The sequence below is a fragment of the Neurospora tetrasperma genome (genome assembly GCF_000213175.1).
Source record: "Neurospora tetrasperma FGSC 2508 unplaced genomic scaffold NEUTE1scaffold_5, whole genome shotgun sequence".
NCBI lineage: Eukaryota > Fungi > Ascomycota > Sordariomycetes > Sordariales > Sordariaceae > Neurospora > Neurospora tetrasperma.
Window position 1 is genome coordinate 503,880 of NW_009799103.1, and position 25,497 is coordinate 529,376.

Below are 25,497 nucleotides of genomic sequence, written 5' to 3' on the forward strand. Positions count from 1 at the left end.
CCCCTCTCTCTCATAATTCACCAAAACAACTAACCCCATTTACCACAGCGCAAAAACGGCCTCCGCATCAACCTCCTCACCCCGGACTACCTCTCCATCTCCGGCACCACCTCCACCCACCTTTTCCCCACGGCCATCGAATCCCCCGCCCTCCTCAAACTTTCTTCTGGGCGTTACTACCTCTTCGGCTCCCACCTAACAGGCTGGTCCCCCAACGACAACGTCTACACCACGTCCACCAATCTCTCCGGCCCTTGGACCGACTGGAAGATTTTTGCCGACAAGGGAAGCAACACCTACGCCTCCCAGACTTCTTTTATCCTCAACTACGGCAACGGAAACGTAATGTACATGGGCGACAGATGGCACTCCAACAACTTACAAAGCAGCAGCTACATCTGGTTACCGCTCAATATCACCGAGACAGAAGTGATACTAAAAAATAGAGGTAGTTGGATCCCCAATGCCGATTCAGACTTACCATGGACAGAAAGCCCAGCAGAGAAAAGCTACGAGGGCGAGCAGGGAGAATATTCCGGGGGGGCGAGGGAGGTTAGTTGTGCTGGATGTAGCAGGGGAAAAGCGGCGGGGTATATCGGCGGTACTAGTACCAACGGTAGCATCACTATCACTGGAATTAAGAGTAATAATGGGGGAGAAGGAGGAGTGACGACGATACAAATAAGATACAAGAACGGGGATACGAACCCGAGGTATGCGGGTGTTAGTGTCAATGGGGGAGCGCCGCAAAAAGTGGCGTTTGAAGGGACGGCGGGGGAAGTAGGGGTTAGTAGTGTCGTGGTGAGGGGGTTCAGGAAGGGGAGTGGGAATACGATTGTAGTGAGTGGGTGGGAGGGAGCAGGATGGGGACCGGATGTTGATAGGGTTGTTGTGCCCGTTGAGTAGGTAAGTGAGTGGGAGGGTGTAGATAGAGGGAGGAGGGGAAGGGTTTGGAGGGGTTTGTGATGGTGTTGAGGTAGTTCAATTTTGCAAAGTTTTGGAAAATAAACTGGTATGTTTAAGGAAATAGATAATGCTGGGGGTCATCAAGTGAGGATGATGAAAGACTGAGGCTGCAAAAAGCCCAGAGCTGCCATTGTGTTTGTAGTGATCGAGAAACGTAAAGTGAAGATCAGATTGGTTAGTAACGCTGAGTATCATACAGAACACTTCACTGCTATGTGAAGTTCCGAATAATGCAAAAAGGCATGTTGACTATAGTCGTGACTATAGCTCCTCAGCGTCATCACTTGATCAGAAGTTTTCCCGAAAATCCAATGTCTAACACATCGTGAGCAATTGATCCAAGTAAACCCATATCAAGGCGAAGGAGGTCATGCCAAGTCGGCCAGGAATAAATGCTGTCAATCACAACACAGCGAGTCTTCAAGACAACCACGTGAACATGTTCAACTCCCATTATGTATCAAAATCGACAAAAAGTCAACAACAGGTTCCAAACTCCAAATGCTCGCTATGTACTATACAAATTATCTTTCCACTTTAGCCCTTATATAAAGTGAAGGTACCTTACTATATATCCCCGCCTACTTCTCTCTCGCTCTTTAGTGTATGTATCAAGACCGTCCTGTTTCCGGTCCGTCCCGGTTCAAGTATATACCATCTTTGGTTTTTCCCATTCCTGTCTGTCTGTCTGTCTGTCTGTATTCTTTCCCTTCTTCTCTTTTTTTCTTTACAAGGTCTTGATCTGTATCCTCAAGGTTATTCACATAGTAGTAGTAGTCCCCCTTTGCTCCTGCGCGGCCCGCAAAGCATCAACCTCTCTCTGCAACGCATCCAAATCGGCCAGGATGTCCTTAGTTGCCGACTCTCTTCTCAGCACGTCTTCCTCGTCGACGTCCCCGCTTGCAAGCTCCCCATCAGGAAGGCCTCTCGGTTCCTCGCCTGATGCTAAAGATGTTTCCAGAAACCGCGCACCCGCACCGCCTGATCCCGAGGCTAGAGCAGCAGATGATTCAACAGGCGCAGGTGACTCAACGGTTCCCGTCGTAGGCGCAGGATTGCCGCTGTCAACACTCCCACTTCCCGAGACCGACCGCCTATTACTCCCCCTCGGCCGCGGTCTGGGTGGTGGCGGCGGGGCGTGATTCGGACTCGAGGCAATCGGTGCCGGGGATGCCAGTCCGGTCGGCTCTTTGCTCCTCCCGCTATCCGCCCTGCGCACAGTCCCCGGCGTTGAAGGGGCGCCTGACCGGACGGATTTGTTCCTCGCGGGGGGTGGTGGAGGGGCTAGTTTGCCGCTTCCACTCAAGGTCCTGCCATGTCCAGGCTGGCTGAAGCTGCTGATGCTAGCAGTTTCTGGGTTGTTGGAGGAGGAGTTGGCGGGGGTGCTGGGCCGGCTACCCTGCGCTGATCCAGAGACTGGTTGAGCTGCCAGACCAGGGAACTCCGTACCCTCGCCCCCAGCAGACGGGGCCACAGGCGAAGTGATCCCAATTCCCAATCCAGATATAGAAGTAGAAGGCCTGGACCCATGCGTCGACCTTCTGGGTGGAGGCGGCGCCGGTGCATTCACTTGAGTGGTAGAACTGGCAACCTTTAGGCTCGATGACCTCGAGCGGATCGAGTCTACAGAAGTGCGCGTAGGTTCCTCATCTGCGCGAGACGTCTGTGGTGTTGGCACAGGTGCCGCCACAGATCCCGAGACAGACAACTTACTTTCTGAACGGCCGTGAGTCGATCGCCTGGGGGGAGGGGGTGGTTTTTTCGATGCTTGTGAGGGAGGCGGTGAGGTCGTTGTTGGCTTGGGCGGAGTTGGCGGCTGGGGAGTCGGTGCGTGTGTCTCTTGGCCCACATCCGGGACCTTAGCGGCGGCTTCACGGTCGAATGAACTTTCCACGTCTTCCTCGCTTGGAGACTTCACCGGCGGTGGTGGCAGTGGTGTGTTCACGTCCGAGGGCTGTTCTGAGAACGGCGAGGCTAGAACACGAGAAGCGCGGGCAGATGATGACCAAGATGACGGTCTCGGGGTACTGGGCGTCCCTGATCTCTCCTCGCCCTTGGGCTCCACTTTGATCAGCTTCCCATGCCTCGAGCTGGGCGGCGGCGGCGGCGGTGCTTTGCTCCTCGACGTCGCTGGCGCCTGCGCGGTTGGGCGTATGGGACCGCTTATTGATGTTCGTTGTGATTGTGGTTCCTCCCTTCCATGTTCCGAAGTCTGGTGGGATGTCCGGGGCGTGTCTTGCGCAGTCAAAGTTGACGATGCATCAGCTATGCTCGCGCCATCGGTTCGTGGTGGTTGCGCCGGTCCTCCCGCTTGGCCTGTGAGAAGGAGTCGTCTGAAGGAATCAACGTCCAGCGAACCCTTCCCTCCTGGTACAGTACCGGGATTCTGTGTTGGCTCATTCTTTGGGTGCTCCAGGTCCTCTAATGTCCTTCCAAACGGGTTTGGCGGTACCTGGCTGGAGCCTGGTAACTCAGGCCGTGATAGCGTCGGCGGGGGGACTTCGTCAGCCTGGGCAAACGGATCCGCGCCTTCATCTTGGTCATCACTTGAGCTACTTTCGGCTGTATCTTCCTCCACTGGCGGATTTGTATCGGGTTCTTCCTCTGACTCAGGAGATGGCGGTGGTGACTGAACGCGGACCCTTTTCACGACTTTTGGTTTCTGGAAACTTGTCTTTGGAGGTGGTTCGTTGGACTGGCCGAGAGACTGGAGGGAGTTGCGGAAGTCGTCGCTAGACGGGAGTGGCGGTCGTGTAGGGTCGAGCGAAGACGAAGGGGATGTAGGAAGAGGGTCGAAGGCATCGGCGAAAGCGTCGGAGGCTAGCGAAATCGGAGGATTCGAGGTCGTCAATGCGCCGGCTTGTTTCCGCCGAAACGGGTTGTTGGTGTTCAGGGACGACGGTTGGGCCATTGTGTTTATCCTTTGTTGTCCGTGGTTGGTCAAGTTTGCCGACAGCGAGTGGGCGGGCGCGTGAACGATTGGTATGAGCTAAGTGATGGATATGCTAGCAACCCATTGTCATGTGGCGGCTATCTTTTGCATTCCAGTTCCCAATGGAAGCAGCTCTGTGTTGGCACACCGGGGCTGAAAGGGATCTTCAGATCGTTGTCGAACGGAGGAACAATGGATGGCCGTGATGGTTCGAGATTGCTACCTGGAGGCAGTGTAGTGTAATCACAGAGGACCGGTAAGTTCGGGAAGCGGTTGCGGGGACGAGGCACAGCCAGCTCTTGATTTGGGAACTTTTGTTGGAGCGGCGCTGTGATTAAGCGAAATGTTTATTCGGCTGCCTGCCTGCCTGGCCGTCGTTGTCGTTGTTGTAGTGTAGTCGTCGCCGTCGCTTCTCGCAGTCCGTCAACGTAATGATTGCGCGGCGTGCGTAGTCTGGTTGTGCCGAGTGGATGATGCGTCGTCGTGAAAGTGGAATCCAATCGATTGCGACGGTTCCCTTGGCGATCAGTCAGTCAGAAGCACTGCACTGCACCTCAACGGAAGAGAGAGCAAGCACTCTGCGGCTTGGATAAAAAGCCTGGGCGGATAAGCTCGCTCGATGCCTGCACACTCACAGAGCCGAGGAAGGTACAAGTACCATAAACCGGTGGGGTCCGGCAAAATGACAACAGCTGCACTGCGCGAGGAACAATTCATCATTACCAGTCTCACCAAGCTCCCTTTCCTCACAGCTCAGGGCAAAGTGGAAGCTACCCATTGGCCACCAAGCTGTCCCCTTATACCCTCCTCAACGAACAGTTGGTTCTCGTCGACCTTGATGATTGTTATTTTGAAACACTTGCAACCAACCAGTCAGATCACGTCTCTTATTAGGTACCTCTAGCTACAGCTAAGGTACCTAAGCTCTGAAAGCTCTGTCTCTATAAGCTACGGTAAAGCTCGAAGAGCACGAGCCAACTGTTTACAAAAAGCCAACGGTCAATTACAACGGTGAACCTTTTCTTTACCTTGTTCACCTCCAAGGGAAGTCAGTCTCCAACTTGAAGTGCTCCAACCCGGCAAGTTTTGCCATTGTGTCCCCGTCCGACGGAGTCGGGTAGATTCCTTTCGCCGCCGCATATAGGTGGCGCAGTTTGAAATATCAGTATGAAATTTTTCCTAAATCCAATCTCGAAATGGATTCTACCCGAAATTCCCACTTTCGAGACTGTGCTGGTTGCCGGCTGGTAAGACGGAGGAGGGTGAAGAGACTGTCTTCAATTGTCTTATCTTGCTTGTTGATAAGAGGTACAGTAGAAACAATCGAGGTTCAGAGTGTCACAAGCCCGTCAGTTGCTATGTCTTAAAACATTTTATTTGCTGTTCCAGGGTTCCCGTCCAGACTCTCAAGGCAGGCTGTGTTTTGGGGGGTTTGCCGGCAAAAAAAAGTCGGGGCATCAAATTTGTAAACAAACCTGGAACAGGGGAGCGAGCGAGGAGCGAGCCGCCCACAACCTAACCATAATCGCGTTCCCGCCCACCAGCCGGATCCCCGTTGTTGTGCTCGTTCCAGCCAACTCTTCGCTTCTTGATTTTCAATCCTTTTTCACCGCACCCCACAAAACTTACGAAACTTATTGCACAATAATAAAAAAGTGTATTTGCGAATTCCCTCCGTGATAGTCAAAGGGTATCCTGTGGTATACTACAGATACAGTGAAGCTATCAAAGCCGCCTTCTCGCGTCTGGACTCAGCATCACTACCAGACCAGACCGCCAGATCATCGCTTCAAGGTCCTTCGCTCCAAACTTCGTATTCATCAAACCAAATTCTCGGCTTTTTCAGAACTACACTGCAAAATCGCCAGGTAGCCATGTCAAACTAAAAGGGCAAAGCGCTTGCTCAGGGTATTTGAAGAAAAAAAAGTGGTATCGTTCCAAGACGGATTATATATGCAATGCAGTATCCAAAATAAGGCTTTTTGGTGTATGTCCTTCGCTTCTTGAGACACCCTCGAAGCCGCCGGTCGCCCGTTTCCCATTTCCCAATCATCCATAGGTTGTAGCCCAAACCTACCCTCCGTTGCGTTTCAGCACAAACGATCCAAACCTCCTCAATCCCCATGAGTGATGTGTGAATCCAAGATACATGAAAGCCAGAAACAAGAAGCTACCCCCCGCGCGCGCTGTGGCGATGTTGTGAAAAAGAGCAAAACGCGTTGACTTGTAGACCAATGAAAACCCCCCCTTATGTTGATAAGTGTTCCCAAGCAATATGATTCCCCAAACGCCTTTCGAGTAAGCCCGTCACGTCGCAAGTGGTGGTGAAAAAATGACTAAAGACATCATGAGAAGAGACCGAGGCGCAAAAAAGAGAGACAAAAACATCATCCCAAAGGAACGAGTTTATGCCTTCTCGGCAGCGGGCTCGGCCTTCTCGGCCTTCTTGCTGGCGGCAGCCTTCTTGGGAGCAGCGGCCTTCTTGGTGGCAGCAGGCTTAGCGGTGCTCTTGGCGACACGGCCAGACTTGGTCTTGGTGAGGACGGTCTCCTTGTCGGCAACGGCAGGAGCAGCGGCCTTCTTCTTGGGGGCAGCGGCCTTCTTCTCCTTGGCCTCCTTCTTGGGAGCAGCAGCCTTCTTGGGGGCAGCGGCCTTCTTGGCAGCAGGAGCCTTCTTCTCCTTGGTCTCCTTCTTGGCGGCACCCTCCTTCTTAGCGGCAGCGGGCTTCTTCTCCTTGGCCTCCTTCTTGGGAGCAGCAGCCTTCTTGGGAGCAGGCTTAGCGACCTTCTTGGCGAGCTTGGTGCCACCGGAAGGACCTATATCGTGTGTGAGCATGCAAAGAGTAACACAAGGAGATGATGCGTCATGTGGGTGGTGACATACCCTTGGGCTGCTCAAAGACACCCTTGTCGACACCGTTCTTCAAGGCCTTGTTGAAGAGCGAGTCGAACATGTTGTCGGTGACGTTGCCGAGCGTGTTGTTGGCACGGACATACTTCTTGAGAGCTTGACGGCTGTTGTGTGCGTTAGCAACATGTTGTGATCCTTCATCGCGTCATGGAAATAAGAATGAAAGTGGTCATCGGTGCGACCGTAGGAAGGGCCCGCAAGGTTTGCGGTGTGGCTTGGCAAAGCCCTGGTGAAAAATGGAAAAAGTAAGCAGAAGAATGGCACATACCTAGATCCAGCGCGGTCCTTGAGCTGTAGCATGACAAAAAGAAGAAATCAGTATGACTGAGGGACAGTAAAAGGGTGGTGAGTGGTGTGGGTGATTCTTGGTTGCGTGCATCATGAGAGCAATTGTCTCATTTTGCTCACCGACCAGAGAAGCGCCCACAACCAAAACACGCCACAACAAAAATAATGAGGGGGTTTAAATACCGCAACAATAGCGTCCGTGATCATGTCCTGGTTAGATTGTCAGTAAAAGATGCATTTCTCTTTGGATTTGGTAAAGCTTACAAGGTAAGAGGCATGGGTGCTGGGGCTCTTGGTCTTGGGAGCAGAGGTGGGAGCAGAGGTGGGAGCAGGAGCGGCGGCGGCAGAGGCATCGGCGGCCTTGGTCTCGGTCTTCTTGGGAGGCATGGTGATGGATGTGGTTGTGGTTTTAGGGCTGGAGGCTGAGGATATCTTGCTGAAGATACAACTGGATGAAAAGGGCGTGCAAAAGGTTCAGTTGAGGTTGGATCGTGGACTGAGAAACAAAGGACGAGAGGAGGATGGGCGGGCTCTGTCGCGCTCGAGGGGGGAAGATTGGGTGTTTATATACGGAGGCGGGGTCTCCTGGCGCGACCGAGTGATTTCGCTGATTCTTCCCTGCCCCGACGGACCTCCCGTCTCCCCCTGCGACCTGGGGGGGCCTCTGTGACCTCCTGGAAGCCGCTACCCCCAGCCCATTTCTCGGGGATATGTGGCCCGTGCACCCCACTAACACACGCTGAAAGAACGAAAGAAGCCGGCCAGTGGCCCCGATTCCTGTTCCCTCGTTCCATGTCAACACGATGTGGAAGCTGGGGCTCCGGACCTTTTCCTTTTCGCTTGTCTCATGAAGGAAGGGGAACAGACCTCGAGAGCATGCTTCGTTGTGTGGTTGTTGATGAGATTTCCCGTCCCTACAGTACCCTCTCGGTCCCCATCCCCATCCCCTTCCCCTTCCCCTTCCCCCTCCTCTCCTCTCCCTCCCCTCCCCTTGTCTTCCCGTTTCCATGGACTCGGCTGGAGATGCAGTGGTGCTGTCCCATGTCCCATCGATCCCACTTGTTCTTCTTTTTTTCCCTTTCCCTTTTCCTTTTCCGTTTCTCCTCTTTTAGAAACCGATTGGGGTCCAGGGGAGTGCGGATGCCGATGGATGTCCATTCCAGATGGAGTCTGGTCCGGACAGATTGGATGATCCAAGGTGGGACACGGCATCACTTCACTGGCCCAAAAAGAAGGATGTTCTGCCGCCCGTCACCTCTCCTCGTCGACTCGCAGATTATCAGTGTGCCTGTGTGTGTGAGGTGGCATGGCATGTCGCATATCGGTCGGTCGGTCGGCATGGCTGGCTGGCTGGGTTGGCACAATCGAAGCCGCAGGGCATCAATCCATCAATCCCGCATCCCATCTCTCAGATGCAGTATCTCGCCCATCCCATCATCTATCTATTTATCTCTCTTCTTCAACAAGAAAGCAACGTCACGTCAACCAACAGGAGGGACCGTTGCATGGCTACACTACCTTACGCTTCCGACGACTCGACAGCACATTGTTACTCTCCGCTGTTTCAATCATAACCCCGGATGGCTGCCCAATTGCTTATACAACAACGACAGATCCCAATGGATACATAGCAGATCCGGACCTGCTTTTAAAAAGTCGACTCCGAGTCGCCTAAGCTGCTACTGACCTTGCAGGTAGAAACAGGGAACAGTCCGCCTTTGCTGAATTGTTGCAGCCGCCTCACTACCTATGGCTATGACACAAGCGGACGGATTCACCCCCAGCTTGCGACACCTCGCAGCTTGGCGCTGGCGCACTCTTTCTCCTCATTTCACCCGACACCACATGGCCGGCACTACACCATCACACTCGACGAAAAAAGGGATTGAAGCAGATCACAGAGGGTAGGGGGGGGCCCATGACGACGTTTGGAACAGCGTTGGCGTGGCACATTTCTTCAAACTGCATGTCTCTTGGGTTCTCGATGACTACGACGCTGGCACTTTCCATTGGGGTGCCATTCTGCCCTTTTGCTGGCCGCCACACCGTTTTGACGCTTTTCCGCTTTGGGCGACGAATTAAATCAGATGCAACAAAAAACTTGCAGGGAGTGCAGATTTCTGATTGGTCAGCCCAACCACAGGTCATCCACTTTGTACCTCTGGTTGTCCATCATGCGCACCCCACCATCGCCGACCGTCGACTCTGACCTCTGATTTCGAGAGCTCCCCGATCCCCCTTCTCGACTTCAAAACCGCTTTCCTCGTCTTCTCTCACTTCTTCGCGCGGCGGCCCGGCCGAAATCAAAGAGCGAGAGATTGGCCCTCTATCTGGTCCGATTTTGACAAACTTTTTAGCGCAAAAAATGACTGCAAATGGCCACTTTGCGTCAGGACGTTGGAGGAGCTCCATGCTCGCTGCCGTCGCTTTTTGCATCGTGTTTTTGCATCTTGTCGTGCTCTTCGTCGCAACCGGTACTTTGCAGCGAAACCGTAACAGCACAACACCAACCCCTGTTTCGGTAAATCAAAGTGCCATTGTCATTTGAAGAATGCCATTTGGGTTCATTTTGCAGCTTTATTTCTGCAATCTGAGCTGTAAGGGGTGCGCTATCTGCGATCGTGTCAGAAGTCACCCGTGATGGTTCGTCGCGCGATCGTGAAGCTATCCACGAAATGACCACTGTCAAGCTATTTCGATACACCGCACCACAACAAGCTGTCTAAATTTGATGAAAGCATATCTGGTCATTGCTATGAGTCTCTACTTGAAGTCTGTCATATTTCTCATTGATAATTCCCACTTTCCAATGCAGAAAGTCGGTCCAAAGTTGAGAGGTATCGCGATGCGTCGAGGTCGTGTGATCACGCAACGGCACATTCATCAATCTGAGATGCACTACATCCTCCTCAACACAACCCCCAATTTTGAAAACTCACACATCTGTTCGGCCTCGATAAACTCTTCATATCTGCGCTTCTTTTATTCGATTTTCAGTTCCGGGTTGCCAATGTTTGGGGCTGAATAGTTTTAGTTACGAACGCCGCGTCATCTTCCAAACCGACTCAAGTCCGCGCACCACGAGGCTACCACCCACCCACCCAACATCACAACCTGACTTACACACCTTGAAAACACCACAACCTACGGCTCCTTGCATGATTTGCACAAATGAGAATCATTTCGTATCATCAAAATCTCTGCTTTAGATTCATTTCCCAACCACCCCCAGCGCATAGTCAACAATTACAATAGCACAAAAAACGAGCGACACGGACCGGTCAACATCCATCCCCTTTCCTCAAACGAACGTGCGGGTGCCGCCGTGAATCTGATGCCCTTGCTAGCCTGCCGAGCCCTGGCTGCCCATCCAGGTCCCCTCACTAACAAGGCGGACCCCTATTCGGTCATTGGGCCATTTTCTTATCTTATCTGTGTAAGAAAAGTCCCCGGTCAGTCCACTTGCGTCCGAACCCCATTCCTTCACTGACCGCCCGCGGCCCAGCCGCCAGCGTCATCCAACCCCACCTTTGGCCTTGTCCCCTTGCCAAGCCTTTTTTGCTTGTTCCATTTTGGGTGATGAAGCTTTCAATTCCCCACGATTCCCTTGCCTGCCGCATGGTAGCTTAGAACTGCCTGCCGGATGAAAGAAGTGTCACTCCAACCAGACTGCCCTGCTCTGCCGCAAAGGCAACACAGCCCTACGGACGGAAGACCAGACCGCATCGCATGGACCACACCGCGCGCGGAACGAAAAGGATTAAAGACCCACTCACTTTGCACAACGGGCGCGGCATTCCATCCGTGGAACTTTTCCAAATTCCATCATCCCGCCCACACCCACACCGCGCGCGCGTGCCGATATGATCCACACCTAGTGTAATCCACACACACACACACCGAACTCTCGACCGATCACCGAGAGACGGGACCAGACCGCGATCCACACACGCACACCCACACACACACACACATAACCTTAAAGTGAAAACTCTTTCCAACAGCTTTCATCTGGGGTATACAAGAGAAAAGAACAAGCAAATCCCTCAACCAAACCAAACAAATGGCAGCTTGTTCATTCAGCTGCCCGGCTAGCTCAATCGGTAGAGCGTGAGACTCTTAATCTCAAGGTTGTGGGTTCGACCCCCACGTCGGGCTCAATTCCCGGCGTTCAATCGCCTTCTCTTTTTTTGTTCTTTTTCTTTTTCATGTTGCCGTCCTTTTCTTCTGGACTTTGGTTCTTTCAGATGTTGGCTTGAGCAAGCACTGGGTGTTCTCTTTTTATCTGCATATATGTGCATGACTTTCTCCCTTCTTTTCGCTCTTGTCTTCAGTATCTGATGTGGAAACTTGTATATCATTCACGTTAGCATCGTGAGCAATCGAGGGATATCATCCTGCTGTGTATTACGGTACACCTCGCTGTTCGACTGTACACTACTGGGTTGAGGTAGCTTGTTTGAAGTACTGGAAAGTCCGTGTGGTGGACCACCTCGCATTTCGTCCCTAGATTGCTAACGTTGTTAGCATCTGAATTCTATCATCACGAAAACCCATTATGCTGGAAACCCACCTAACTTCCTATCATGTCAGTCTCCAGTTCCTTTTATGGGCACATGATCATCTTTCCCAGTATCAAGTTACATCAAAACCGGTAGACTTCCGAGTTCCGAATGAGGTTTCTGTTATGAGACAAGAACAGCCACTCGTTCTTCGTTCCAGTCACTATTCTATTCTAGGTCCAAATAGAAATCTAGTGTGCTATGATGACACTCCGCGTTCGCTAACCCATCAACACGTTTCTCGTCTTCCGATCAAGTGTATATGATTACTTGGGACGGGATGCAGTATAAAATGTGTTTGAATGGCTGCTGGGCTTTTCTATGGGGGATCGGTTGATGCAATTTTTTTTTTTTTTTGCTTGAGTCTTGCCATGGTGAAGACCTATCAAAGCCCTTAACGAGATCACCTTTTCCAATTTGCAGACAAACTTGAAAAGGACTTGACCGAATACAACTCGGCGTGTCGATTGAGAAACATGGTCAGTAGCATGAGGGATGTTGTCTTTGTATCGTCGAGCAAAGCATATCTTTCTGGGAATTATGGAACCAGTAACCGAGGTTTTCTTCTACTGAGCAAGGACCAGAGTCCATTTCGAATATGTTGTGCGCTCCACCAGATCTGAAATCTGATATATTGGTAATTGAGAGGAGACTAGCAATGGTCTTTCCTTTTTCCTTTTACTTGATACCACCGTATTGTTGCCCGTTTGTTACTGTCGATCGTGAATAGTTCGAGTGCATAATACCTTATCATCCTCACATCAACTACAGTGACATTCTACCTTCCTTTACTAATGTAAGAAGTACGTCCACATCCCGAAGATAAGAAACAAGGTTAGCAGCAAAGGAAAAGGAAATGATGTAGGATATATACTGATAGCATCAACAACAAAGAAGACAAGAGAAAAAAGCTAAGAGAGCAGAAAAAGGGAAAAAAAGGAAGTGGACGAGCTGGGAATCGAACCCAGGACCTTTCGCATACAGATGAGTATGCTAAGCGAACGCTCTACCAACTGAGCCACACGCCCGTTTGATTGGTTGGTGTAATTTCTTCTGGGTAATGCACTTATTAGCCAGCCCCAAAGAAACCTCTAATGGCATACTCTATTTGACGCAACTGCTCTCAGTCTCTATCACATCATGGACCACACACATCACTACAGTTGTGTCCAGCATGGATGGATGCACCGTGGATATTCTTTTGTATTGAGGCTCAAAGGACTTTGGTTTTTCTTGGACATAGGAGAGGAACAAAGAAAGGGAACTGCTTGAGCTACTGGGCTATCCAAGTGCTAATTTCTAGTAGCTTCCAACACAGGTAGACTCCTAGGTGACCTTCAGGTAGGTTCCATAAAGGAACTTGCCGAGTTTTTTTCTGCTACGGTTTTCAGCTGGCTTGCACATGATGGAGGGAAGACGGCGGCCCGCCCTGCATACTCACGATTGCCTGAGATGGATCATATGGATAAAGATGATTCGGATCAACAAGTCTGGAAGCCTGACATGAACTCACCAAGAAAGATCCCATACTTTCCATTCCTCTCTCTTCCCCGCGAGACGACACTACTCATCACCCAGAAGCAGATTGTCCGCCGCCTTTCTTCTTCTTCTTCTTCTTTTTCTTCTTCCTCTTCTTCTTCTTCTTCTTCTTCTTCTTCTTCTTCTTCTTCTCTTTTTCTTTTTTTTTAACTAAAAGAAAGAAAGGAGGAAACTGCTCAATCAACCAAGGCCTAACTTAACTTCAAGTCAGATGAGCCACATCAAAAAAAATCTAAAACCGAACAAACCCCGTTGAATGTCGAAGGTAAACATCCATCAACGACAACGACAACACAACCACCTGAACGCAACTCAACTCAACTCCGCAACGTCGGTACAATACAACGCAAAGAGACCGAGAGTGTACCGCCGCATGATACGAAGGTAATACTGCGCAGGGACAAAATCCTGGGTTGAGTTCGAGCACGGTCCAGCAGGCTTAATACGATATGTGGAAATGAAAGGTGAAGAAAAGGAGAGAGAAGAAGCGAGTGGAAAGGTGGGAGACCTGAGTGAAGGGAGGTGAGTTGTATAGGTTGACTTGAGGATAGGTTCCCTTCCTTGGGGACGGGGTAAGGACTGGAGGAATTTGAACTCAACGCACCAGAAGCGAAATCTGGTTGAGGTTTTTTTGCGGGAAGGAAGATACCTTTTGGTAAGTACGTGTCGGGTGCCATCAATGGGACTGGCAGAGAAGAGAGACCAGAACTGGAAGCTCGGTGTCAAAGTGAGTAGCGGAGATCAGTTGTACCTAGGGTAGCTGTTCCTTGAAATCGCATGATATGATATGACATGACATGACTTGATATGATCGCCCCTGAATGGCGGGGGTCACGATCTCCCTTTTTACCACCGCGAACTGAGTTGACCGGCTAGGGTAGGTATTCGTCAAGTCAGTCGACTGGGGCGATTCCAATTCCAATCATACCTAATAATACGTGTCTACTCACTAAGTGATGGGAATTTCACTGGCGAGAACCTCTTCTTCCCTCTTTCCACTTCTTACTGTTGTCTCGGAGAGCGAGCAGCAAACCTACCTAGCTAGCTACCTAGTGCCAGGCTTCTGTGTTACTGCCAACGAATTTTTCAAGACAGCGAGAACTAATGAGAGCTTGAAAAAGATGGTCCGGAGGAGTGCACTGGATAGCATAAAATTACTCAAAACAAAAAGTCCAATAGCCGGAAGATGCAAGTATGAAGTCCACTGATAAGTGTCACTATCACCGAAATTGGCACTGATGTTTGAGACGGAGGCAGCTGATAGATACTATTGACTGATTGATTGATGACCGACTACCGGGCACTATTCTAGCTCTCTTGCTCTTTGGTCGTCCTTCTTCCGATCGATGCCATCGACATTCACGCTCCTGAAATATCTCCCAGAGATATGTTATGCATTGAAAAGGGGAGTCCGTCCGTCTCTCGGTTTCAGGTCTGACCAAAGTTTCCTCTCGGTCCGATCGACTTTAACAGCAGCAGCAGAGCGCACGCGCACTCCCTCTCTCCAATGAGACTTCCCTCCCTTCTTGAACGTTTGTTGGAAAAAAATGCAGTGTCCTTTCCTATGATGAACCAAACCAAACGAGACCAAACCAAAAAAAGAGAACTAAAGAGAACAAAAACAAACAAACAGACAATGACCGCAAACTCCCATGATTGTGCAAAGCGTCGAAGCGATAAATGCTAGTATTTGCCCTAATAACGCCTTCCCCTTCCCCTTTCCTTTGCCGAATGACCATGGAACCTTTTGATCTTGAAAGAAAAGATGAACCGCAAAAAGAAACCCTTAATAACGGAACCACCGGATCCTGAAATATGATGATGAATGGATCCTGATAGGAAAACAAAGAAAGAAAGAAAGAAAGAAATAAACACCAAATACTCCAGACCCCCTTCCCATGTTCCTATTGCTATTTGAACCATTGGTAAAAAACGCAGAATCAAAATCGAACGGAACGTGCCGGATGCATGCATACCCTAGCACAACCCCCCCACAAGATCAGCCCTTGCCTTGCGTGTGCACATCCCTCTTTGAAAGTGGCGCCTAAGTGCACAAATTCCTATTCAGCGCCTTCAAAGCTTCATAAGCCTTATCATCCGGCGCCGCAGCCAATCCACCGTGCCCAAGCCCAAGCCCATGCGGCGGCGGCGGCGGCGGAACACCCAGCCCACGAGGACTCCCCAGTGGACTCCTTCCACCATTACTCGCACAAGCAGGCGTAGCCCCCCCATTCGACAATGATGATGATTCCGTCTTGACACCAACACCAACACCAACGCCATTCGGATTCGTCGGATTCGGCGGCGGAAGCAAAATAGCGCTTAGACTAGGTCTAGTACTTGCAGAAATGATGGGGCTGGTGGTGGTGTGTCCGTTTTGTTGCTGTTGCTGTTGTTTCTGTGGTGATGGTGCAGCCAACGGAGGGTGTAAAGTCAACGGCGACAATACAGGCTTCAGACTCGGCGCTCCTCCCTCCTGATGATGATGATGACGAGGGGATGACATGCCGTTGGAAGTGGTTGGTTGCAGAGGAGGGGTGGGGACAGATCCTGGTCCGGAAAAGGGCGTACCGTTGCTGGTTGCGTTCTGCTGCTGCTGCTGCTGCTGCTGTTGTTGTTGTTGCGGAGGGGGGAGGATACTACCGCCTGCGCTGTGGGCTAGACGGAAATCGAGGTTGAGTGTCTCGCGGGCGGCGGCCATTAGTTGTTGAGACTTTGGGGAGTCGATGGGTGCGATTCTCGGGTGTTGTTGTTGTGGTTGTTGGTGTTGGTGTTGCTGTGGTTGATGCTCGGGGTGTTGAGCGTCGGATGGTAGTTGAGGGGAGGGGAAGTGGTGGTGAGGAGGTGGCGGTCCTTGATGATGATGGTGCATGGGTTGTTGTTGGCTCGGATGGGGTGGGCCTTGGTGGTGGTAAGGTGGTTGTTGTTGCTGCTGAGGGGGTGGCGGCGGCTGTTGTTGTCGTTGATGGAGATAGTGGTAAGCCGGTGGCGGGGGTTGAGATAGCGGCGGCGGATAAGGAGCTTGAACGGCATGCTGATGCGGATATGGCTGCGGTTGCGGGAGCTGGATGCCGGGCTTACCGGCTGGTGGAGGAGGCAGGGCGGCCATGTGGTGTTGAGGAGGAGAGAAGTTTTGGGGGTGGTGAGCATAATGCGGTGGCGCGTGTGGAGGAAGACCGTCGGGATGATATGGCGGTCCTGGGGGGTACGGGGCGGGATGGCCGTTGTAAGGAGGTGTCGCGACCGGAGAGATGGGCCCCCAATAGCCAGGGCCGGGCGGAGGGGCATGAACATTGGGGTCGTAGGGCTGATGATACGGGGGCGGAGGGTTCCTTGGATGCGAATATGGCGAGTGTCGCTGCATGGGACCTCTCGTCGTCACCGGCACCGAGGATTCGCTAACACTGGACTCGGGGTAGATGCCCTTGGGAATGGTAACGTGCCTGAGGGCTGGATCACTCGAGGGATCGGGCAGGTTGGCTGGACCCCGGCCGTCCCGGGCATAGTAGGAGATGAGGTGGAGGTGTTGGCCGTGAGAGGTGGTGATGCTGAATGACTGCTTCATGAGCCCGTCCGCCTTGTACCTGTAGCCTTCGTGGTGATCGTCCGAGCCCCGGTCCTCGTCACTAGCGCGGGCCGAGTCTGGAGTCCTCCCTGCGTTCCTCCTGCCACCGAATCCTGCCCTCTTTCCCTCCATCTCCCGGTAGGTAAGGAAACTCCCGGATACACGGCTGGCGCTCCATGACTTTCCATCGGTCCATCTCCGCATGCCGGCTTCCCTCTCATCCCAGACAAAGACCGAGCCCGGTCGAATGGCCTGACGCTCTTTCTCGGATAACCGGCGTTGTACTCGGGGCAGGGTGCCTACTCGACAGGCCTCGAACAGCTTGATGGCGTCGGCGGTTGTACGGACGCTCCCGTAATAAGTTTCCATGGACATATTCGGATGATGGCGCGACATTTTGGGGCGACGCGGCGGTTATGTGATCAGCCTAAGTCTAGAAAGTATGTTTGTCAGGGTGGATAGCGGTGGGAGCCTGTCGATATTTAAAGCGAGCAAGCCCAAGGTTGAATGAGCTAATACGATAAAGCTCCACCGCGGCAACAAACGGATCTCGGACAGATTAAGTTTCGTCCAGCCAGGATCCGGATTTAAGGCCCCAGCGTCGAATACCAAAAGATGATGGATGGTCTTGACTTGGGCGGCAACCCAAAAAGGTCCACCGGAAATCTTGGCTGTGGGGATCGATCCCAGTCGTGATATCTCGGGAGTCGAGGCGGCTGTTTGGCGAGTTCTGTTTTGAGCGTGTATTGTTTTGTAAAGTGGTAAACTTGACTATTGGTGTAATCTGAGACGTTTCGACACCCTTGGGGGTGGGGGACAGGACACCTGTTCTTGGCAAATCGTCAAGGTTAGTGTTTCTTTTTTTCTTTTTTTCTTTTTAAATCGATTGTGAATTTTACGTTGCAAGTGAAAAGAAGCTTAAATCTAGTGCAGTGGTGTGCGTGCGTGTGGGCTTGAGCGTTTCGACCGTCGAGGCGGCGTAAGGCATTACCACCTTCACGGGGTTCCGCATGACAAGCTCAGATGGCCATCCTTGAAGGGACTGTGGACCACCCATGTGAGGTACTCCGTAGCACCATATGACACCGACCACCGGCAAGTCATCTCGAATGGATAGTGAGCTTGCGAGTAACATGTGTTCAAGTAAAGGCAACTCTGTTTGGATTTTTACAGGTGCCTGTCCTGCCATGCCATGTTGTGGCTGTGATGTGTAAGGTCGTCCACTGCCCATTTGTAGAGGTGTCCTGTCATCCGTCATACTGCTCTACAATAGTGTAGCAATGCCGGGCGGATTTGACGGGAATAGCCCCTCGGCTAAGATTCGGAATTACGGTGAAGAAGGGGTGTGATGGGGCAGGATCGAGGTGGAAATAATAAGGAAGAGCTCAGGTACCTGCAGATTTTCTCGATCGTAAATTGCTGCGAAGAGATCGAGGTTACGGTGTCCGAGGTTGTTGAGTGGCCTCCACTTGATGTTCCCTTTTCCCGACTGCTGCCTGTGGCTGGCGAGTCATGGGAAAACTCACAACGAAGTATCTTGAACCCTCGGAAACTTTCCAAACGGGTAGTCGTAGTCAACGGTGGTTAGTGCTGTTGCTGTTTTGCGCCGAGACAATGTTAATTTCAAATAAACGTGGTCTATAGAAGCGACTCGAGATTGGCGACGTGAGATTCCCAGGAATAGTGAAAAGAGAGGATTGTCAGATTGTTGAAGGGAGGCGAAAGCGGTGGCTACCTAGTTCTAGTCGCTGGTTGGTCTCGGGAGATTTAGAGTTGGCTGCTGCTCGTCTTTCAGGCAGTGAATGCTCAGTCGTTGCAGCAGGAAAACGAAGGTTCCAGATTGCAGACTGTCAGTCACTCATTAGTGACTCGTTCCCGCCGGTCGCAGCAACCAACGAACTGGGTTCAACCTGTGACGCTCGGTTCAGACGGAGAGGTTCGGACACTTTGTTGGTTGCGTTGGCTCTTCTCAGTTGGGGCCAGGTCCCCAGTCTTTCAGAAAGCCAAGTGTTGAAAGTGGAAATAAAACATTTTAGCTTGCGACTTGTCGAGCCGCTTGGCGGACTGGTTGGGGGATCGGCTGCAGGTCGATGACGACGCCAGCCAATGGCGCATGTCTCGGAATGTGGGAAACGGAGGGAGGGAGGCTTCATGGAAGAGCAAGGTACCCTGAAGGTACCCTTTTTTTCCCAATTTTTTTTATTTATTTATCTTTATTATCTTCTCCCTTCATCGTGTCTTCAGGGAGCTACGGTACTGACGGGGGTGGCCAAAAGTCAAAAGTCAAGCTTTCTTCAAGGTTCTGGTTGTGTTTCTGTTTGTTAGACGATGCAAGGCGGCGTGGTGAATGTACGTGTGTATCTTTGGTATTTTTGATACATGGGATGAACGAAAGGCTGTAACTGCTGTAATTCCTCAAAGCTACTCAGCTACTGGTCTGCTGCCTCCATAAACTCAAAGTCTTAAAGGCGCAATTCTCAAGATAGCGACCTGAGATGTTCTGCTATTCCAAAACCCCGCCGGGTCGGGTGCCCGGTCGCTTGCGTTTGTGCGTTTGTGCGTTGAGGTTGACGCAAGCTCAAGGTTTTTTTTTAAAGGTGACGGTTGAGTTGCGGTTGGAGATGATGATGGGATGGATGGATGGGGGTGGCGGCTGAAAGTGGGCCTATGTAGCTGCCGGCTTTCCATCCGTTGTTCACCAGCGCCTGCAATTCACTGAAGCGAAGCCCTGGAGCCTGACATTGATATTGCCTGCTGACGAACTTAGGTACACTGCAGCATACCATCACTGAAGCAAACGCGGCACCTCTGGCTGTTATTTCCACGCAGGCAGCCACCATACTGGGCTTACGATAGATAATACTGTAGTAACATCCTTCGGCGGACATTAAGCCGAAGGAAGGAAAGAAAGAAAGACCGGCCTCAAACATTTCCATGATTACCTCACAGTTTACGCAGTAGATACAACGTCAATATTTATTTCAGTCAGTTACCGTCTCGTCAACCAACAAAATTTGTTATCTAAACTAGTATCCCCAGCTAAACCTCCGCGTTAGCACCATCACAGCCTCAACGAAACAAAACCAGCGCTATCCAGAATCGGGCAGTTGGTAACGTGTAGTTTATTTCCAAGCCATTAGCCAACAAGCCTATCTCCCCAACTGAATGAGCTATGTATCGTTAGTTGATTACCAACGAGATCGCCCCCCAGTCACGTTCAAAATATAATCAAAATCAGGGGTCGGTACTTGAACTCCCGCGCTGCAAGCTACACCACATTTGTCTGTACGTTGGGGCAACATTACATCCGCTCTGCAGCCCGCTTACATACTATAGTAGACGCTTGTTGCCCGCGCTCCCTGTGCCCTGCCCTGTGGTGGCAGCAGTTGGTGGTGATCTCCCGTCAGTCAGCGCCTCGCAGCAGGCTTTCACTTTACATGCCGTATGCTGTACAAGTATCCTGGTGTATGGACGGGATCGATGGCCAGATGGATAGACACATGATGATGGCACACAAAGTGCAACAGGCGAATAACCGGAGAGTTTGTTGGTAGGGTAAGTTGGTCGTTAGGTTGTTGGTTGGTTTAACCTACCTAATCAAAGAGGTAATCGATCTTTTTTGCTTGGGCCGGACATCAGTCAGTCAAGTCAAAGTCATCCAGGCAAGCAACCACCCTTTTCTTTGACTTGCATCGCACAGCTGTCACCCTCAACCATGTCGGTATGCTTGTTCCCTTGATGTTGTGCTACCGCTTCGTAGCAGGTATGCCGTGCAGTGTGTATGGTATGTACATTGCCCAACGAGCCCCGTGTCAAAGGACGACAACACTGGTCAGCAGTCACGCAATCGGCAATAGAGATAACCAACGCGAACCGTGTTGGCTTGGCCGCAGCAATATTTGATTCTCTCCCAACGAGCCCACAAGGAAAGAGAAAGTGGGTGTCACACGGACGGGCAGTCAGTTTGTCCGTTCGTTCGTTCGTTCCTGTTGGCTCTTGTTGTTGACGAACAATCCATCCATCTCGCTTTTTCCAAAGCCAAATTCGCGGCCAAGGAGCCCAGCTAATGCTTGGTCTGCTTGGCCGGAGCTTATAGCCTTGGCTTTGGGGAGGGGTGATGTTCGGCTGAACAAGACGGGACGCAAGGGGAGGGAACATCAAAACAAAGGGAACAAGCAGTTGGGAGAAGGGGCCTTTTTCGAGCAGCAGAGAGCAGCAGAAGAAGAAAAAAAGTGGCGTCCTTCAGTGCAACCAAGTGGGACCCCTGCACCGGCGGAATTGACATGGGAATATCATCGGAAAATCAAGCTTATTTTTCTGCGACGCTTGCAACGCTTGTACGTAACGCTGACAAGGCCTGGGATGGGTCGGACTGGGCATTTCTTGGTGGTTGTTTGGAGTGCCCCATCTGGTGTCCATCCCGTCGAACCCGCTTCGCCAACCACGCAAAGGTGTGCTCTGATAATATCCGGGGGTCCAGGGAGGAGTCGAGACGGGCTTGGCGCTGCTCCGGAATAAGCTCGGTGGGACGACTCGTGACTTGTTTCGCCATTTGCTGCTTTTTTGATGACTGTGACTGTGGTGGTGCCCCTCCCCCTTATTTCTTGTCATGGCGTAATCTGCCACTTTGCTGTGGTGTAGCGAGCAATGCAGATTCCCGGCCACAATCTCCTGGGAACTGACCCTTTCCTTTTCCTTCGGCCGTGTGTTTGGAAGTTGGAGACGGTGACGGCAAGTGGAATGTCGGGAGCCGAAGAAGCGAGAGTGATACGACCACAAGACCATCGAGGTACCCGTGGAATACTACGTACCCGTGGAATACGTGCGGAATGTTCGGGGATTGATTAATCCACAATATGGAAAAGAGAAGAGTGAAAAGCAATTCTCTACACGGCGCCCCAGGGCAGGACCATGTTGAACGTCCGTGCTTCAGTTGAAATACTTTAGTTTTGTCGGGTACGTACACTACTCTTCCTCGTAGGTACTAACTGCTACACCGTCCCGACCGGCGTGGTCTCCACTGAAACTGTCTTGTCGGTCAGTGTTGACGTTTTTGGGAGAAATCATCGGTGAATATCATTTTGTGTTTCGCGCAACTTTGTTTTTTTGTCATCTGTTGATCCGCGTGCCCCGGCCTTGTGTTGTCGTTGTCATTGATGATGGGTGTACTTGTGGGAGTACCTGTATATAAGAAGGTCCCTTCCTTCCGTGGAAAATCACAAAATGCTGAATTAAACGTTAACTTTGTGGAGTCGCACTTCCCATTGTGTCAGTTGCAAAGAGTGGACTCTCCATTTCTTGGCGAATCCACAGACTGCATGTAGAAAAGCTTGGCGGTTCTGAACGGAACTTGGCGGCAGTTGGAAGGGGAAGGTGGGACTCGGTCCAGGGCTCAAGGCTGTCATGAGAGCAACAGAAAAAAAACAGATTTTGCTCCGCTTCCCCAAGAATGCCCACTCTGTGCCTCCAGCTCGGCCGATTCAGCCCCTTGAACAACGCGAAACATTCAACGTGTTGTTTTGCGATAGCCCGAGCCGCAAGGCCGAGAAACAGAGAGGTATCCACTATTCCGTGTCAATCAGGTACGTGTACACACAACTGGAAGGTGACGACGACGACAACGACCGACTCGGAGGTACCAAGTTTAGTACATGTAATTCTGCTACCCGTTACCGTACCATACATACGATACACTACACCAACAGACCTTACCAAGAATCGGCCAAGAAGAGGAGTCTGGTTAAGCATGATTTTAAGCGTCAATGTCACCATCTTCATTGGCCATCCTGCCCGTACTAGCAAGTCAGGTACCCACGGATCCGAGCGTCCGATTGTCCCGATAGCGGCCTCTACACTAATTGTGACGGCATGACGGCATTTCTGTCGCTCATTAGAGAGACAGACGGCGAGTTCGGGGCTTTCACTTCATAGCTCCAGGACAGCGCCGAATCAGCCATCTGACGGCGGCAACACCAAGACGCAGCATCGCGCCCATTGTTCCACACACTAATCTCACAGCAAACATCGGCCATCATCGCACCGCATCATGCTCTGACATGACAGCAGTCTGCCGAGGTCATACTGGTCACACGGAATTTTTCCAATTTCCAACGACATCAAGACCAAACCTTTGAAGAAATTGATATCCAGAGCAGTCGATGGCCACCACGGCTGACTCGGCACAGCACTTGCACTTTTGAACCTGTCGAGATGAGTCTGCATGGTTCTTTCAACGAGTTGAGTGATGACCTCAGCTTCAGTGATTGGAGCTATCCGTCACACTGGAACCCAATGGCTTCATTTCGTTGCCCATGTGGGAGGGTGAAGCCCATGCGTGGCGCTGACTATATGCTACAATACCGACATGATCACCTCGCTACCTGTCACGGAGCACACTGGCATCTGTGCTGCCTGCCCTGTGTCTGTACACCTCCCATCACTTGGGGTTTAGTGGTTAGGTCAGCTATTCCAGAAAGGGTCACCTACAGTACTCGCAACGATATGCACAAGTGCAAAGTGCAAGCAGTTTTCTCACCTCGTGCAGACTTGCCACACAAAAGCGGCTCAGACATGAGACCAGCCAAGGCCCGGTCACAGTCGTCTGAATAAGGTTAACAAAGACGCGATAATGCGGCGCACCACCCGGTTCATGCCCCCTTCTGTTCCTTCTGTTCCCTCTGACTTGCAGGCTCGGACTCTGACTTTGAAAATGACCAATCGAAAGCGAGCCGTGGCGTCGCTCATTCGAACATGACATTTTCAGCCAGAACATCGCTTCACGCTTCACGCTCCGTGGTTGGGTGGGTGGCGTCCCATGTCATACGGCATGGTTGATGAATGGTCTTCCTTCCCCCCCAATGATGGACTCCTTTTGACCAGATCTCATCATCTCACTCTGCTGGGGTCAGTGTGTCGTACAAAATAGGCGATCAGGCGGCTATCCTGTTTCGCACTACAACCGCATCAATCACTTTTGCAGCCTTGTTCGAAGTCGCCGAGCTTATTCCGTCATATCAATGTTTGATTGCCCGGCACTTGTTGGATGGTCACACGCGGGCAGTTGAATCTCCACAGACAAGCAGTAAGTCTGACTTTCTGAGGAACAGAGAGATGTTGATAAGCTCTCATCCTTTCCTTCAACGAAAGTTGGGACACATGAACAAGAAGACTTGCAATGTCCGACATATAACCACCTCGATACACAAAACACACAAAGAGTAGTATTCTTCCATGTCCATTCTCAGACACATCGGATGTCGCCTTTCGGACGTAACACGTTCCATCCATTTCCTTGAGTGCAAACATCACACCTTGCTTGCGATACATTGAAGGACCGACCTCTCTCTCCTCTCCTGTCTCACAGTTGTACTTGGCCGTTGAACAAGTCTAGGTATGTAACAAGCACTTTTCTAACAAGCCCGTCGGATGCCGACCTTGTGGACACCGCACCTCGTACATAGTAGACAAGTAGAGGTAAGGAGGGGGCAATAGAACGCATCACAATCTAGAACGGTCTGACTAGATGCACACAGATTGACAGAAGTTGGGAAAAGCAAGTAAGTAAGTAGCCGCTATCGCCACATCGCACATCGCACAATCTTGATACTAGCGACAATGGGCAGGCAGGTAGGCAGGCAGCGGGCAATTCGTTTTAACGGCTACAACTGTAACTTTATATAAATGGAACGTAACTGTCCTGTCCTGTCCTGTCATGTCATGTCAAAAAAGAAATAGTATCAGCTGAGATAAAGCCACCGACCGACGGGCGGGAGACGTGGAGGTGGGGCCGCCGGCCGACCAACGACCAAGGCCGAAATGATGAGCTAGACATTGGATGCCGTTGGACCATCGCGTTCGTTTCCACATTTTTTTTTTTTGGTGTGGAAATAGCTTCCAATTTTCTTTTATTCTTTTTCTCTTCTTAATCTTCGGTACAATAAGCCGAGGTAACGGCATCGTGTACTATCAAAGACTCAAGGGTCATAGCCCGGCCTTTATTCACGGTGTCTGGAACCTAGAATAATGGATGGACAGGAGAAGGAATGTGGAGTTTTTCATCTCATCCCTTCTTTACCTTCCCTTCCATCATCCCATAGCCAGTCATCATTGTACCTCGGTTCGCTTGCCCTGCGTGCGCGGTGGCGGCATGCCAGGCAGGCAGGCAGGCAGGCAGGCAGGCAGGCAGGCGAAACGATTGCGATACGCGCGCCAACACACAACGAACCTTATTTACACGTCCTGCCGTATAAGTATGGTGGCTTTACATACCGCCGCGACCGCCGACGCCGCCCTAGGACGTTCAACTAAGATAGTGTACGGTAGTTAATCATACGTGCAGGTATGTCCAGTGTAAAAGACGTCGCGGTACATTACAGTTCTTCTGTTGTATATATTCTGGTAGCTAAGGTATGTTAAAATGGCCATCGTAAGCGATCATCAGAAGTGCAAGAACTACATACACACTATAAGTCGGTAATAATCATCCGATGCCCCAAAACATTCGAGAAGGGGAAAAACGAGCGAGCGAGATGAGGCGAACTTATCGCACACCAATATCAGTACCGCACGGTTTTATGGTAGCGAGGTGTTGCTCGTCCGCGGTATTCCCGAAATTTAACAGATTAATGGAACAAGAGGTCGCTGTCAGCGTCGAACTTTTGAACCTGCCTGTCCAACCTACCGTTGCAATGGATTATCATTGGTGCCTTGTCCGCTGCTGAGCCAGAGATAAAGCT

General features: G+C 51.2%; 6 protein-coding genes across 6 annotated transcripts in view; 2 read left to right on the top strand and 4 right to left on the bottom strand.

The window, feature by feature from the left end:
* NEUTE1DRAFT_123607 (uncharacterized protein) overlaps window positions 1–1,156 on the top strand; it is a gene marked incomplete at both ends in the record, with an annotated part of 2,627 nt that extends 1,471 nt beyond the window's left edge. The window contains one exon of the mRNA XM_009854651.1: window positions 49–1,156. Within this exon, the coding sequence (XP_009852953.1) occupies window positions 49–906 (858 nt within the window). The remainder of the gene's footprint in view (window positions 1–48) is intronic.
* A 489-nt stretch (window positions 1,157–1,645) lies between these two features.
* Window positions 1,646–3,946, bottom strand: NEUTE1DRAFT_85165 (uncharacterized protein; the record flags this gene model as incomplete). The annotated part of the gene is made up of 3 exons (XM_009854652.1): window positions 1,646–2,589; window positions 2,680–3,282; window positions 3,346–3,946. 3 exons carry the CDS (start codon window positions 3,875–3,877, stop codon window positions 1,727–1,729), a joined length of 1,998 nt encoding a protein of 665 aa, XP_009852954.1.
* Window positions 3,947–5,538: 1,592 nt separating this feature from the next.
* NEUTE1DRAFT_117654 (uncharacterized protein) lies at window positions 5,539–6,333 on the bottom strand (the record flags this gene model as incomplete). Its single annotated transcript, XM_009854653.1, has 1 exon — window positions 5,539–6,333. The coding sequence occupies one exon, from the start codon at window positions 6,021–6,023 to the stop codon at window positions 5,802–5,804; it is 222 nt and encodes a 73-aa protein (XP_009852955.1).
* NEUTE1DRAFT_102542 (uncharacterized protein) lies at window positions 6,305–7,483 on the bottom strand (the record flags this gene model as incomplete). Its single annotated transcript, XM_009854654.1, has 5 exons — window positions 6,305–6,714; window positions 6,782–6,912; window positions 7,077–7,099; window positions 7,280–7,306; window positions 7,361–7,483. 5 exons carry the CDS (start codon window positions 7,481–7,483, stop codon window positions 6,305–6,307), a joined length of 714 nt encoding a protein of 237 aa, XP_009852956.1.
* A 7,641-nt stretch (window positions 7,484–15,124) lies between these two features.
* On the bottom strand, window positions 15,125–17,158 carry NEUTE1DRAFT_147713 (uncharacterized protein; the record flags this gene model as incomplete). Its single annotated transcript, XM_009854655.1, has 1 exon — window positions 15,125–17,158. The coding sequence occupies one exon, from the start codon at window positions 17,156–17,158 to the stop codon at window positions 15,242–15,244; it is 1,917 nt and encodes a 638-aa protein (XP_009852957.1).
* A 5,007-nt stretch (window positions 17,159–22,165) lies between these two features.
* On the top strand, window positions 22,166–22,506 carry NEUTE1DRAFT_139360 (uncharacterized protein; the record flags this gene model as incomplete). The annotated part of the gene is made up of 2 exons (XM_009854656.1): window positions 22,166–22,344; window positions 22,479–22,506. 2 exons carry the CDS (start codon window positions 22,166–22,168, stop codon window positions 22,504–22,506), a joined length of 207 nt encoding a protein of 68 aa, XP_009852958.1.
* Window positions 22,507–25,497: the final 2,991 nt, after the last annotated feature.